Below are 16,545 nucleotides of genomic sequence, written 5' to 3'. Positions count from 1 at the left end.
GGAGGTGGTGGTTGGGACACATTACAGACACAGGTGAGACCTGGCCTCCACCTGTGGGGGTTTATGGCTGCAGAAGAGAGAATTTGCATTCCAACAACCCAGGCTGCTGAAGGGGTGCCAGGAGGGGTCTGAGGAAAGGGGTCACCACCAGCCTTGGGGGTAGAGAAAGCTTCAGGAGGAGCTGAAATGGGCACTGGGCCTGCAAGGATGGATTTGACAAAAATGTGAGGAAGAGGCAAGGGCATCTGGTCAAACAGGCTGAGCAGAGCACTCTGACACCAGGCCTGGTGAGGCGCTGATCCCTGGCACCAGAAGGCTACTCTGCACATCCACGGAAGGTGAGTGGAGCAGAGCCAGTCCCTCACTTCAGGCCTTAGTCCTGCTTCCCAAGGACCCCCTCAGACGCCAACAGCAGGGAATGTGACAGCAGACACTGGCAAGCCAGGCCCCAAAGGACCCTACCTATAAATTTTTGAAGGACACTACACCCAAGTCTCAGCTGATGTTCTGTGAGGCTCCTTCTCTGAGAACAGGGCCTGTTCCAAGCCTCACAGATANCTGTGGGGGTTTATGGCTGCAGAAGAGAGAATTTGCATTCCAACAACCCAGGCTGCTGAAGGGGTGCCAGGAGGGGTCTGAGGAAAGGGGTCACCACCAGCCTTGGGGGTAGAGAAAGCTTCAGGAGGAACTGAAATGGGCACTGGGCCTGCAAGGATGGATTTGACAAAAATGTGAGGAAGAGGCAAGGGCATCTGGTCAAACAGGTGGAGCAGAGCACTCTGACACCAGGCCTGGTGAGGCGCTGATCCCTCGCACCAGAAGGCTACTCTGCACATCCACGGAAGGTGAGTGGAGCAGAGAGCCAGTCCCTCACTTCAGGCCTTAGTCCTGCTTCCCAAGGACCCCCTCAGACGCCAACAGCAGGGAATGTGACAGCAGACACTTTGGCAAGCCAGGCCCCAAAGGACCCTACCTATAAATTTTTGAAGGACACTACACCCAAGTCTCAGCTGATGTTCTGTGAGGCTCCTTCTCTGAGAACAGTGCCTGTTCCAAGCCTCACAGATATAAAAAACAACACAAAACAAAAACAAAAACAAAACAAACAAAAAACTCTCAGAAAGGCCCTCAGACCATTCAAGTACCTGGCACTCACATCCCTGATCCCTCTGGTTTCCCTGCCAAGCTCAGTTCAGCAATCTACATAACAAAAAGTGCTGCCAGTCAGAAGATGGGGGCTGGCTGGTGGGCACCAGCAGCTCTTTGAGGTCCCCCATTAGAAAGTGGTGACCTTAGCACTGTCATAAGCAGGAATGCCCAAGGCCACCTGACCCTGACCTCTGGCAAGGCCAGGCTGAGGGGTCCCTACCATCTGCAATTTCAGAGTTTTACATTCTGACCAGAAAAGATGCAGAGGCCCTATACTCATCTGTGTGCGTGTGCATGCACATGTGTGTGCACACACACATATACACACACAGGCCAAGCAGTGAGCTGCCAAGGGCTGAATTCAGAGCTCACAAGAGACCCAAATGGGCATTTCCCCATTTGTGGTGCCTGGCTCTGTTTGAGGGAGAGAGGGAGAGAGGGAGAGAGGGAGAGAGGGAGAGAGGGAGAGAAGGAGAGAGAGAAAGGAGAGACTGATTAATCAGCAGTTTTAGATACACAAGTATTAGCCATTTCAACCTTCCACCCAGGTAAGTAGGCTTAATACCATCTTTTAGACGAGGAAATTGAGGCTCTAAAAGGCTAAGACCCGAGCTGAAGGTCAGGCAAGTGGTAGAGGAACAATTTTAATATGCCACTGCCTACTGAAGAGCAGCCTCCTATAAACAGACCTGTCCCCAGGGCTGAGAGCAGGGCGGAGGCCAGTCCTTCTCAACCCACCCCTCCTCTCATTTATGGGGTTGGGGGCAACTGAGGCCCACAGAGGGGCAGGGATTTGCTCACAGCCACACAGCCTGGAGGCTGCCAGGACAAGAACCAAGGACACTTAATGCCCCAGCTGTGCCATGGGACTTCCAGAGGACCAGCCCATGTGATGGACCTTGGTTAAGCCTTAGTGCTGTCCTGCCACTGAAATAAATGGTCACCAGCTAGACTTCAGTCCCCAGGCTGCAAGCCCAGCTCCCCTTCAACCTGCACGAAGGAGGGCTCAGGGGTGTGACACAGTTTCATTGGGACCCTGTTCTAAGGGGAAATGTGTCTGGAGTGACCTCTCATTTCAATAACTTTCGATGTGATAAGAGGAGGCCAGTCGCACCCCATTTGCATGCTGGGGACATAGGCCCCACCTCCATGCCTGTCACACCCACAGTGTGAGGGGCCAGGAGGCTCTCACCCCCCAGAGCTGACAGCTGGCCAGGCCTCCCACAGCCTCTCTCACTCTTTAGTCGCCCAGGTTTACAGGCGATGTCCTGCCTGAGCGTTTAAAATGTGTATTTTGGCCAACACGTAAACACGGAGAGATTCCCAGTTTCTCCTGAAAACTCCTCCACTCTGGACTTCCTAGGCCCTCTTCACACAAGGCACCTAAGGGGGACGCTCTATAGATCGCCCCTGGGGCCGCTGACCCTAAGGCTGAGTCCTTGCTACGGCTGCCCAACGCACTGGCCCCGGGCCTCCTCCTGTCAGCGCAGCAGGCTCTGCTCCCGGCCCTTTTCGGAGCACTAGGCCCAAAACACCTCCTGCGTGAATCCCTCGTCCCCAGACCTACCGTGCAGAGGGGGACCGTGACAAGAGGGGTAGGAAGGCAGGCCTGGCATGCAGCGTCTGACAATCAAATTGGTTGCCATGTCACCATTCTTGAGGTGCATCTGGCAAAAGTGAGCATCCTCCCAACAACCAGGCAGAAAACACGCAGAATCCAGGCCCTATGCTTCTTGTCAGCAGCAAATCTTCTAGAGAACGGCAGCCAGCAAAACCACCAGGCAGGGCAAAAGAAGGGAAGAAGTCTTTTAACGCCCAGCGGATGCACACTTTCTGTTCTGTTCTCTTCTTTTTTTCTAACTCCAAACTTCACCCTCAGAATAAATCCATCCAAACAACAGGAGCATCATTCAAACTTTGCATAAGGAACATAACTGCATCAGAAATGACACTATATCCCTCGTTAGAACGGGAAATTATGGCCAACCACACTTGGGACAAAATCCACTCGCAAGTTTTTTTTAAAGGATTCTTAAGCCAGAGCTGTAGGATCAGCTTCCCACAAAACAAATTTCCAGGGTTTACAATGACAAACACCCTAAGACTTCAGATGGTTTTTTCAGGAGAGTTTGCATGGTTAAACCTGACTCCAGGGCTAAGGCCTGCAGTCTGCAACTTCAAGGGCGCCTGCTCGGGGTCAGGGCCTTAGGGAAGCTATCGTTAGCACAACTGACTAGCAAAAGTTTGTCAGCAGGCAAAGCTAATTACAAGTTTTATTACAGATCAGAGGGCGTTGATGTCTAAAAGAAGCTGCTTTTAATAAATTAGTGGTAAGTAAAATGAACGGTTTCTGTCTTTTAGGTCTAGGGTCAAAGAACCCTAATTTTCCCCCAGACTTTCAAATTATATTAGAAACACACATTAAGGTAAACACAGCGAGTTTCACTCATGCAAAATCTCCAGTAATGAAGGTTTCAAGCATCAGGAATTTCAAGCCAGTGCTTAATGAGTTTGCTTTAATCAACAGCTAAGCCCCATCCCCCTACGCCCCAAACACCGGCAAGGGGCTCTCAGGCAATCAATCGTGCCTGCACACCCTGAGGTTGTCATTCCAGACCACTATCCCTCAGCGGGGCATCCTCAGGGCTGGCCATTGCTCAAACCCAGGCGACCACTTACAGTGACTCTCCTGATCCCTCGTGGCTTACTCAAAGGGCAAAGGGGAGGGGGTTGGGCCATGTGCGGAGCACAGCTGACATCTCAGGTAACCCCAGGACAAAGCCGTTGTGGCCGAAGCAGCCATTCTGCCCAGGCTCCAGGACATGCGGGCCCCAAGCAGACTCATGGGTGGATTAAATATGGACTGCCGCTTCCCCCTTCTTTTAAGAAAGCTCTGGATTATATTTCAGTTCCTTTCTACCAAAGTGAATCAGACAGACACGTCTATAGCTGCAGCCCCCTCTCCACAATTTTCCCTCTTAAAGGGAAACTAGAGTGCAAACTGGCCAGGTGGGGGGGGGCGGGTTTCCCCGAGGCTCCCCGCACTCCCCAAGGCAGGAGGGAGTGACATCAGAAGCTCGCGTGGATTAATCATGCAGCAAGCCCCGCTCCGGGAATATGCGGGGAGCTGGGCCTCTGGGCGGAAGCGGGGCAACACTAACCCTTCTTAAATTTATTCAGGCAGCCGGAGCTGCAGAAGGAGCGCACGGAGGCCGTCTCCCAGCAGCCGCGTCCCTTCATCCCCGCGGCGGGGCGGCCTCCGAGCAGTTGGGCGCTACATGGCTCCGGGTCGGGACTCGCACAGATGCACAGCTCGGCGGGCCGCCCGGCGGAGGCGGCGGGCACTCGTGGGTCCCAGTGCCGCGTTACCACAATGCACCACTGCCGCCCGCCACCCGGTGAACGAGCCCGTTAACCCCATCCGCGCCGCGGGAGCCAAGTAGAGCACGAGCCACACAGCGGCCGCCCCCTTCTCCTCCCCCGAGAGTGCGAGTGAGGCCTCCGCCCCCTCTCCCACAGCGAACCCCAGGGCACCCCAGCGCCAGGCGGGCTTCCCGTAGAAACGTCACAGCTAACAGGGAAATCTGAGCAAAGGTGCCGCTCCATTGCAGCAGCAGGCTTGGCGTTTCAAAGGGAAGGTTGTCCTTGAGAGCCAAGGGGCACGTGGAAAATAGAGATGGCTGGGGCCCTGACCAGGATTCCAGGAAATCAGGGTCACCTACGATCCTGCTGCGGCAGCTGGTGCACCTGTGTCCAGCCACCTGCAGCTACCTGTACACTGTCCCGGGAGAAGGCAACAGGCGGGGCCCCAGGGAACTGGGCTGCGGGCATCTGGGGACAAATGTCTGTCTCCGCCCAGACCTCCCGGAACACAACAGGGCTGTCCAGCTGCTCACAGAACTTCTCCAAGGGATGTCTGATGGGCATCAAAGGCATCAAAAGTGTGACTCTCCAAATCTGAGCCCCAGTGTGCCCCAACCTTCCCCTAGTCCTCCCCACCTCAGCTGGTGAGCGCAGTGCCATCCTCCTACTTGCCCTTGACAGAAACCTTGGAGTCATCTTTGAACTTTCTGTGTCTTAGACCCACCTCCAAGTTGGTTAACACATCCTGACAGCTCTACCCTTAGAGCACAGCCAGGATCCATTCCCTTCTCCCACCCCCCATACCCACCCCCCACACTGCTGCCACCAAGGCCTAACAGGCCACCATCATGCCTATGGACTGTTCCAGAGCCTCCCCTCAGGTCTCCTACTTTCACTCAGCGCCCACCCCTCCACCTCCCCAGACTATGCTCAATACAACAGTCAGACCCTGTTCCAACGAATGTCAGACTCTGTCACTCTTCCCCTCTGTGGTCCCCAAGTCCCTACCAGCAGGTCCATCCTGTTCCCCTCCCTCTCTCTGCTGATCACACTGACATCTTGGCTCGAACAGACAGTTGCTGCAAGGCAGTCCACGCTGGGACCAGCCCCAGTCCTTGGCCTTGGCCCCCACCTCACTCTGCCCTGATTATGTCTTTCCCACTGGACTGCAGACTCTGAGCTCTGGTGTTGGGGTTTACCCACAGTTCCATCCCCAAGAAAGCAACCCCCGCTCCCCCCAAAACACCACCACCTCACAGGAGGCTCAGTCAACAGAATTTATCAACTGTAACTTACTGAAATGGAATCAACCAGTTTTCAGCCATTTAAAGGTTTTCATATTTACAATGAGCTCCTGTTATAACATGTAATAGACTCAGACAAGATGGTGTTGGGTCCATATGTCCTTTCCAGGCCTTTGAAGCAACTGAGCATGCCTTCCACCTACAGAATTAATCCTTAGCAATTGCGTTAAGAGTCACTGTCCCCTGTGATATAAGGCATTTAGCCACTCCAAGGCCTTGGTTTTTGGGCTGCAAAATGAAGATCATCACAAGGATGCAAATGGTACCCAGTGATGGAGTGCTGATTGAATGCCAAGTGCAAGGCTGTTAGCTTCACCTGCATTTCCTCATTTAATCCCCGCAGAAGAGCTTTGTTTCCTCTTTTACGGATGAGGAAACTACAGCTTGGAGGTGAAGTGACTTGCCCAGGATCAATATGCTTGTGAGACAGGACAGTAAGAAACTAGGAAAATTCCTTGGCAAGGGGAATAGGGAAACTGAGACAGGTAGCTGAACGCAATGGCTGAGCAACTTACAGCCAGAATCAAAAGGTCACCTCCCTAGAGACAACATCTAGGCCTCAGTTGTATTTCATCCCCAGACCCAGAAAAGCAGCAAAACCAGGTGGACGATGCTAGGGTCAAATGCAGTGACCCAAGACCCCCTGCCCCGTCACTGGCCAATCAGTGGAGACCATGACCCTGAAAGGGCGTCCCCTGAGACCTCCCCAAAGATTCCTGCCAGCAAGAGAGAGATAGAAGCCTCAAGACAGAGGACCCCCAGGCACGCGCTCTCCCCCTAGGGTGCAGCCCATGGTGCTGGTACTAGGCACTCGCCCCTCCCTCATCTTCCTCCTCCTCTCTCCTCAAAGGTGCATGTCTCCTAAACTCTCGCAGGGGTGTCCAACCTTTTGGCTTCTCTGGGGCACACTAGAAGAAGAAGAGTTGTCTTGGGCCACACATTAAATACACAAACACTACTAATGAGCAAAAAATGCTTTAAGTAATTTATGATTTTGTGTTGGGCTGCATTCATAGCCATCCTGGGCTGCATGTGGCCTGCAGGCCGAGGGTTGGACACCCCTACAGGCAATGGGTAGCTGGCAGCATGTCCCAGGCTGATCCCCTGAATCTGTCCCCCAAGCCCCCTCTTCTCTGACTTCCCATTGAGCTAAGGCAGCCCAGCCTAGGTTCTCCTGTTGCTTCTTCTATACTAATTTAAGCCTTTCCTTGTTTCTTCGTCCCCAGCTTTAATAAATGTGTGCTCCTAGTCACCTGGACTCTTGTTGTGAAATCTTTCCTACACGAAGTCAAGAACCCACACAGTACCGACTGGCCAGGTCCCTGTCCGGTAACACTTGAAACTGGCCTGTTCTGGCTGATCCCGGAGGCCACAGTCTGAACCTGCTTATGGGGTCCCATAAGCAGAAAACTGCTTCCTGGGCTGTGAGGGACTTCATGAGGAAAAATGAGGTGAGACTAGAGCAGTGTCCTCGGTGCTTCGGGAAATGCTCATATGCACACAGGTGATTTTCACAGGACTTACATGGGTGAGAATACATCCAACCCAGAATATTTAATGAGATACTCTGAGTATTGATCTGGAAGCTGTAAGAATCATTTGATCACATGGCCGTGCCCTGTCTCAGAGTGGAGGAAGGGGAGAGCAGAGGTGCTGCACGGTGTTCTCACAGCAAGTCAATGTCACGGTCACTGACACTATTTCCTTTATCTCCCTACCCTCACCAACAGCCATGGTGGCCTGACAGCTGTGTTGTGGAGAAAGTAGGGAGCAACAGCCAGCCAGGAGGAAACTACAACGGTAAAGAAAAATATGAAAGCAGATCGCGCAGTCTCACTAAGGCAAACACACACAATTTCTCCTGCCTATGTAATCATTTTAAGCTGTAAGTCACATCAAACAATGATCAGATTCTGCCTAGCTTAACAGGCACCCAAAAGGGTGCAAATTTGTCCTTAAAGAAGGAGATACATTAGCTGGAAAGTCTTCGTTACCCAGCGGCAAGAAAGCTGAGAGAGACTGAGCATGCAATGACCTATGGATAAATAAATCCAGCTGTTCTTCTGACTGCCCTGGGCCTCATGCTAGTTTCCCTCCTGCCTGCGTGCAGGTGGCACTGAACCCCATCCCCCTCCTGCCCCCCATCTGCCTGCATGCATGGAAAGCATCTTTTGAACAGCTCCAGGAAGAAGGCCCCAACATTCTAAACACGACCTTCTAAAGCCAACTCTGCAACCTCCCTGAGGTCCACTCATCCCAAATACCCTGCACCCACAACCCTGAAGGCAGCCGCAACCCTCCTTCGAAACTATATCTGACCCCGCATCCAGACTAGAGGATTTGGCCACTTCAAAGCCCTTGCTTTTCCTTTCCCGTCTACAGTGACCACTTCCCTGGTCAGGTCCCACCTGGGTGCTGCTGCTGCAACAGCCGCCCCACAGAGCAGCCGCCCCACTCCCACTCGCTGCCAGAACACTGTCAATCAGCCTCAGTTTTCAATGTCTTCTCTCCTTTGCTCAGTAACATGGCGCACACACATGCAACTGAAATTCACATATCCGTATGTGTGTGTGTGTGTCTGGGGGTGGGTGTATCTGTTGCCCATCCCAGTACCAGACACCAGCGTGAGGGCAGGGGAGGGAGGAGAGCCCATGGCAGTGCATAAGGAGAATCACATGCAAGGCCATGCCCTTCAGCCCTGGGTGCACCATGGGAAAGGAGCACAAGCCTCCATATCCAATGTCATTTGTCCCCAAAACCTAGAAGCAACCTAAGAGTCTAACAGCAGGTGAATGTTAATTTCGTCAACTTCGTGAATACCATGGAGCCATTTAGACTTTCGTATGTGATGGCTCTGCAGAAGTAAGAAACTGTGCTTAAAAACAAAATGCGGAGACAAGAAAGGCAAATCATGCAATAGAGTACAATAGAAAGACTATGCATCTATACAAATGTTAAAATAATAGGATCACAGGCGAATTTCCTTGAGTCTGGGCTGCAGGAATACCCTGGGCTCCTCTCCTTCCCAGGACCCAGCGCACCCTGCTGTAGGTTCCAATTCTCCCATGGCAAACTCTGAACTCCTTGACGGCAGACACTGACTGGTCTTTTCTCACTGTTCTCAGCCCGCAGTGTGGCCCAGCCCATGGGAGTCACGCACTGAATGAATGAGCGTGGGAATAAACACACCCATCCATGGATTAATGAACTGATGGATGAAAGCAACTTACTCATCAGAAGGCCTATCTGGCCCAGACTTCGCACCCACACCGCTTTCTGGCCTTCCCCACCTTCCATCACTGCCCGCCCTCCTGACCCTTCTCATGCAGGACACCACACAGCCCTTCTTCCCTGCACCACTGCCCTTGACTGCACCTTGACTTCGCCACACGGAGGGGAGCACAGGCTGGGGAGTGCTGCAGAGCCAAGGTCCGAGGGTGGCTTCCAGACCCAAGCTGGCCACAGCCCTGCACCTCTGTGGGAATTGAAGACCTTTGCTTCCCACTCTGGGCCTCAGGCTCATCACTAGTAAAGGGCTTGGGCCCACAGGAGACAGGCACTGATCTCTGTGTTGTCTAATCAATCAAGTTCTCCAAGGGTCTGTCTAGCATATGAGTTCCTTGTGGGGGTATCTTAGAAATTAAGCCCTTTTAAACAGCAGTGTTCTAAGAATAGCCCTGCATAGATCCCAACCGCCATCCTCTTTAATAAATGATTCTGCACCGAAGCCAAAGAATTAATTTGAGAGCAATTTATGATAATGTGTTGCTAGGCAATTAAAGTAAACTTCCGAGGGGAAAAAAACTGCCATTTATCATTGATCATTTTAGATCAGAAAAACAGAATGGGGGAAAGGGCACCATTCAAGTGAGTTTGAAAAAAAAAGGCAAAAATGAGACAGATTTCACTAGGGATGAAGCCTAGGCCTGACCCTGCCCGTTGTGTGTGCCCTCTGCTGCTGGGGGCGGTTGGAGAGGTGGAGGCCCCCTGTCTGGGACCTGACGCTTGCAGGCTTTGCTCTGGGGTGAGCCAGGGTCTGCATGGCATCCTTGCACACGTGTGTGGAAGGGGTGGCCTGCCTGAGAACAAGGTCACCTGGAGTACCCTGCAAACAACTGGTGTCAGGTCCCACCAGGGAGCTTCGGGGACTCTGGCCTCTTCTGGGTCCCATCTGCTCCCGGAAGGGGCAGGCCCATCGGCCGCATCTGATGGCTTATGTCTGTTTTTGACCAAAAGGCTTTTGCTTGTTGAAGTCTAAATATTCCTTGCACCAACAAACTCCTCAAGATAATCAAAGAGCTGGTATTCCCCAAAGGACTACTATCCATTTGCCTAGACTGCAAGTATTCCCTTTTTTAAAAAAAGATTTTATTTATTTTTAGGGAGAGGGGAAGGGAAGGAGAAACAAGAAGAGGAACATCAATGTGTGAGAGAAACATCCATCGGTTGCCTCTCGCACACCCCCAACCAGGGACCTGGCCCACAACCAGGCATGTGCCCTGACTGGGAATCGAACCAGCGACCCTTTGGTTCGCAAGCCAGCACTCAATCCACTGAGCCACACCAGCCAGGGCCATATTTTTTTTAAAGAAAGTGACAACAAAAAGAATTGAAAATACATCTATGGCAGAATGTTGTTGCTTCTTTGTTGGTTATTAAAGAAGCACAAATTAAAGCAACCTTGAGGTAGGTACCCTCCGAATTATATGAAAGTGGTCAAGACATATTAACACCTGACGCCAGCGCCAGTCCAGTGAAGCGGGCACGGTCCCTCCGTGGTGGTGGCATGGAACATTGACGGGTACGCCAACTCCATAAAGAGATGTTATCGCCCATCAAGGTGCTGTGAGGCTGCCCCGTCCTTACCTCCGTAACCCGACTCCTGGGAAGTTTTCCTCAGACAGTAATTCCAGGGAAGCAAAAAGCTTCCTGCACAAAGGCATTCATTGCTTCGTTGTCTGTAACGCCACAAATGAGAAATTCAAACACTCAACAATTGGAGGACGCACCCAAACATTAGAGTGCAGCCACACCCAGTGAACTACTATGCAGCCATTAGAATGCCCATTATAAAGACAGGGAAACTGTTAGCTATCATGTGGATGAAAAAGGCAGAGCATGTAGTGCCACGTCTAATGTGATGCCAAATATGCGAAATGTAAGTGTTTGTCAGAGGGGAGAAGGTAACGTGCAAACATCAAAAGCAGTTGCGTGAAGGTGTGAGATTATTGGAGAATTTCCTGCATTCCAAATGTCCTTTATCTTACTATGCAATCTTTCCCACAAAAAAAAAAAAAAAACCCAGCAGCAGCCGGAACAAGCTACAGTCAATCAGTTGAAGTATTATTTGAAACCCTTTTCCGAGGGGACAAAGGAGATACAGAAGAGTCAGCTGGGAGGAGGTACCCTGCGCAAAAAGCGTGAGTTACGGGGCCACAGGATGGCAGGAAGGAAGGCAGGAAGGAAGGAAGCAGTGAAGACAGGGCAGTGGAACTAAAACAGTCTTGACATCAGTCAGGCCGCCTGGGGGGTGGGGGTGGGGTGGAGAGCCTGAACTTAGGGGTCAAATACATGGGCCTGAGTTCAGACCAGCAACCCACTTACTGAGTGACTTGAAGCAAGTGCAGGAGCCTCTCTGAGCCTTAATTCCCCGATTCTCGTCCAGACACTGTGCCTCCCCAATTCATATGTTGGAGTCCAAACCTGCATTACCTCAGAATGTGAATGTATTTGGAGATGGGTCTTTGAAGAGGCGATTAAGGCAAAACGAGGGCATACGGGTGGGCCCTAATCCAAGATGACTGATGTCCTTATAAGGAGAGGAGGTTAAGGCTTATCCAAGGGAGGAGGTTAAACCTTATCCAAGGTTTGGTCCTTTATTATAAGGAGAGGAGGTTAAGGCTTATCCAAGGGAGGACCATGTGAGGAGACAATGAGAAGGTGGCCATCAGCAAGCCATGAAGACAGGCCTCAGCAGAAACCTGTTGACGATCTTGAACGTCTGGCCTTCAGAACTGTGAGAAAAAAACATTCCGGTTGTGAAAGCCACCCAGCCTGTGGTATTCTGTACAGCAGCTCAAGCAAACCAACATACTTCACTTTGCAGAGCCGTGAGCAGACATCCCCAGCACGGGCGGGCACTCAGGAAAGACCCGAGAAAAGGGAACTACGTCTGGGACAGGGCCCTGAGGCCCTGAAAACCACTGCCTGAGACAAGACCTGTGCTGAAGAAGCAGACCTCAACGTCCACCAGTAAGTTCGCTTAACTGTGACGTTCAGAACAGCTATGAGGCTTTGTCCAAGCTTCTCCCATGATCCCTGTGGCAGCTGAGGGTGAGGTTGGGCAGGAGGCACTAATGTAGTCGGCAGATTTGAAGTTCGGTGAAGTTAAGGAGTTTTGATCACAGTCAAAGAGCAAACAGACCAGAGAAGGGTCAAGAATGCAATGTGACAAACCTCCTAGCTCCATTTTTCCGTAACTACTGAAAAAAGGAGCCGCTGACTGGTGGACCTTACAATGCAAGTGTTTGAGAATTCCCGCAGCACCATGGCCAACGTAAACAGAGTGGAAAGATAAGCAACAAAGGTAAAATTATTGGCAAAATAACTTAGAAAGAGCTCGTATAATTCAGTATAACAAAATACAAATATCTAAACAGTAGAATGGCAATGGATATGAATACACAAGTCCCAAAATATATATGCCTAGTCAATAAACAGAAGTATAGTCAGTTTCATTGGTAATAAGGGAAATGGAAAACAGAGCAAGGAAATGCCTTTTCATTCACCCATCAGAGGAGCAAGAGTAAAAGGAACGATGGGCTGGCCTCTATGGACAAATCCACACCCTTGGGGGACACAAATGCATGCGTCCTTTTTAGCTGAGAGTTTGACAGCATCGGTTGAATTTGCCACGGGCATGCCCTTGTAGCCTAGCAATTCCACACCCGGCAATCTATGCTGTGGAGAGATGTATGCACATGCACAAAGAGGCATGTGCAAGAAGGTTCATAAGAGCACTCTCTGGAATGACAGCAACATGTAAGGAACTTAACTGTCCATCAAGAGGGAAACAATGAGACAAATTATGATGCACTACAGAATTCTATCCATTTACTTTTAGAAGGAGAGGTCTATTTGTATTGACGTGTAAAGATCTTCAGATACACTGGTTGTTGGTAAGGGAAAAAGGCTTCTTATCAACATGCATGACTCGATTTCATTTATATAATATGTAAGTTGTGGGGGGACAGGGTGTGCATTCACATGGCTTTGTGAATGTACGGGGCAGGATGTGGAAAAGCGCCACTGTTAACAAAGGGTGCACACCTGTTGGGAGGGGAGTGAGATGGAAGGAGGGGATGAAAGATGACTAAATTTTATGTTATATTATTATAGACTCTTTTGGCTAGTTTACAATCTGATTCTTGACTGAAGTAATTTCTCAACCAATTACTATTGCAAAGAAAGTGCCAGAATCAACTCCTGCTTATGTTGAAACCTGTGAAACCCCACAAAAGACTCTCCAAGGGTGGAAGGTCAGGCATGAAGGGAGGTGCATAATAGGTGAGTTTGAGGGCAGGAGGGCCCAGAAGTCACATGAGAGAAGCCACCACATCAGTGCACACAGACCAACCTGGCAGGCAGCAATCAGAGAGGGGCTGGATCATTTGGCGCACCCGTGGCACAATCCCCATGAAGCGGAGGAGCAGAGCCGCCCATGGTGACGGGCCCTGCAAAGAATGGACACAGCTGCAACCGGGTGCGGGGGCAGGAGGCTCAGGCACCTGACATCAGGCCAGGTGGCAGCCCCACCCTACCCTCAGTCACCAAGCTGCTGTTAGACGCTCATAGCCGCAGATACCAGTGATCCTGACAGTAATGCCTGGCTCAGGGATGGGGCCCAGGAGAGGCCACTGTGTGGGTGTCCGGGCATCCACCTGTGCTCCCCTCACCAGGCCTGCTCCGGGCTGCATAGCTCAGAGACACGTCAGGGGAGGTGCCAGAAAAGGAGAGACTGCCGTACGCAAGTGTCGACAGAAGACACAGGGAAGGCAAGAAGAAGTGGACGCGCCGCTGCTCAGAAAGTCATTCCTGAAAGCAGTGGCCCTGTCGGACCCCTCCTTAGGGTCTTCACTGTGGTGTGCCTGAGTCATACCAACTGACCCTCTTTGAACCCCCCTGCTTCCTGGTGCTGTGGCCACACACCGTTGTCCTCCCAATTTTTCTCTCCCAGCTCCCAGGGAGGAGTCAGTTCTCACCCCCACACTCTTCCCACTCTATGCTGGGACCGAAAATAGGACCCATGCCCACGGCTCCAGGTCCTATTCCCCACCTAAGCCATCAGCACAGTCCTCCCTTCCAAGCTTCAGACCTCCACAGCCACCTGGGTGGCCCCCACACTCAATCTGTCCCTAACTGAGCCCAGCATCTCTCCTCTGCTCCCTCGTGACAAGTTTCCTCTCCAGAGAGTTCTCTGGACCTCAGGATCATCATATCCTGAATGGCCAGCCTCAGCGATGTCCAAGGACCCTTCCACCTTCTAGATCTTACAGGGCCCAGGCTGGAGACCTAAGAGTCAACGCCTGTGGCTCCTCCCTCTCCTTGGGCCCCTAAGTTCTGATGCCATTAAGTTCAAAATAACTTGCAAATCCATAGCCCTTTTCCACCTGGGGGAACCACCCCTGGCTCACTTCCAAGGTATCAGCTTCCATGAACACTTTTACCCTTCTGATCCATCCTTCATGTCAACATGAGACAATCTGCTGAAAAATACCATCTGCTCCCTGTCACTTCCTTTCCACGGTTTGCTGATACCCGCAGAAGCTAGTCCAAGTTCAAACTCCTTGGCAAACCACAGCCCCTACGAGCTAAGCTTGTGGGCCTCAGCCATCACTCACTCGCTACTCCTCAGCTCTACCTGCTGCTCCTCCACCCCATGCCTTTGCTCATCTGGCCTGGGACACCTGCCTTTCTTTCCCTTGGCTGGCTCCTGTCATCTCTGGGCACTGGGGTGTGGGCCTCCCCTCCCTAAGGCAGCCTTGCTTGACAACTGCCCCCCAGAGAGGGGATGCACGGCCACTTGGAGGAGAATCCTTCCTCAGGGTCCTCATTACACCCTCGCGTACTCCCGTGACACTCATTACACTGACTGGTATGGAGTTTGTCTCCCCACAAAGGGTCAGTCCCTGAGGGCTGGGACGGGGTCCTCCTCCACTGTATTAGTTTCCTCGGTCTGCCACACACCGGGCAGCTTCAAACAACAGAACTTCGTTTCTTACAATTCTGGAGGCTAAAGTCCACAGTCCAGGGGCTGGTAGGGCCACACCCCCCTCGAAGGCTGGAGGGATGGATCCTTCCTTGCCTCTTCCATCTTCTGGTGGCCTCAGGCATTTTTTTGTTTAGGGAAGCATAATTCGAATCTCTGCCTCTACCTTCCTGTGTGCTCTCGTGACCTTCCCTCTGGGTGTGCATCCGAGTCCCAATCTCCCTCTTTTCAATGAGGACACCAATCCTATTGAATGAAGGGACCACCCTGATTACATGTACATAGACCCTATTTCCAAGTGAAGTCACACTCACAGGTACTGGGGGCTATAACTTCAACATATCTTTCAGGGGGACACAACACAACACAACAGACAACACACACTTTGGCATTACTGGTACCCAGCACTGGACCTGACGTGCAGCAAGGCTCAGCTGATCCCTGGGAATGAATGACTGGAGCCAGTGTGCTCTCGGTCTGGGTGGGGGAGGGGGGAGCTGGAGGAGGGAGGCAGCTTGGAGGAGGCAGCTCTGCAGCTGGGTCTGGAGGAGGTGGGAGAGGGAAGGGCAGTGTCCAGGCAGAAGGAAAAGCACCACATGGGAGAGGAGGGAGAGCCAGGCTGCAGGAGACGCCTTGGCTCTGTGCTTTGCAATGCAGGGAGCTGGGTCAGCCTGCAGGAAGGCGTTCCAGTCAGGGCTCAGGCATCTGCCCTGGTGCTGGAGGCGGCAGGGGGCCAGGGCAGGCTTGTCAGGAGAGCAGTGACAAGCGCAGACACAGTCGGTGTTCCTGAAAGATGAACCTGCTTAAGGCATCCAAGGGTGAGTGTAAAGGGAGCCCACCAATGCCTGCCATGCTGGGAGACAGCTAGGGCAAAGGGTATTGCAAAAAGTCAGTGATAATGAGGAACTTAATCAGGGTTGTGGGAGCAAGGCCTGGGGGAAAGGACAGTATCCAGCGAAAATGTCATAGAGAAACAGAGAGCATGCCCTCAGGGGGTAGGAGAGGAAGGAGTTGAAGCTTGCAGGGGCTGGAGCTCCGCTCAGGGCAGGACACAGAAGGGGTGGGGGCAGTGACTGAAACAGCAGCTCAGAAGGGGTGGGGGCAGTGACTGAAACAGCAGCTTGGGGAGAGTGGCGTGCCTGCAAAAATGGCAGCTGGGTTAGCCTCATGAAACGCCCTTCAATTAAGAAAGCAAGCTCACAGGTATGCTCATTAAATAACCACCAAGGTGGGGCATCAGTGCAAAGTGGCTATAAGAGATCCAAACGCTTCATAAGTAATTCAAGTTTATGGACAACAAGCATGCCTTTTTATATCAATGCCTTGTTCCCAGGCTGTTAGCAGCAGGCATTTTTGGAGAAAGGTCTTAAGCCAAGGGAACTAGAAACTCAACTGAATAACCTTTAAATTACCTCCTCACCAGGGAAATGGAAATCAATGCAGTGTGCAAATGCAACCTTG

At 51.8% G+C, this 16,545-nt stretch overlaps 1 protein-coding gene across 5 annotated transcripts in view; it reads right to left on the bottom strand.

The window, feature by feature from the left end:
* The window catches only part of OSBP2 (oxysterol binding protein 2), a 137,127-nt gene that overhangs the window by 56,375 nt on the left and 64,207 nt on the right, over positions 1-16,545 (bottom strand). Inside the window, exon 1 of one of the 5 annotated variants that reach the window (XM_037052527.1) lies at positions 4,311-4,404. The exons of the other annotated variants lie outside the window; for them this stretch is intronic. Coding sequence (XP_036908422.1) covers positions 4,311-4,389 — 79 coding nt within the window. The 5' untranslated portion in view covers positions 4,390-4,404. Of the gene's footprint in view, positions 1-4,310; positions 4,405-16,545 lie in introns of those variants that run through there. 5 annotated transcript variants of the gene reach the window in all.

This window comes from Sturnira hondurensis, unplaced genomic scaffold (genome assembly GCF_014824575.4).
Source record: "Sturnira hondurensis isolate 20B ecotype Veracruz unplaced genomic scaffold, ASM1482457v3 Scaffold0007406, whole genome shotgun sequence".
In the NCBI taxonomy this organism is placed as follows: Eukaryota; Metazoa; Chordata; class Mammalia; order Chiroptera; family Phyllostomidae; genus Sturnira; species Sturnira hondurensis.
This window is presented reverse-complemented; position numbering and strand designations above follow the sequence as displayed.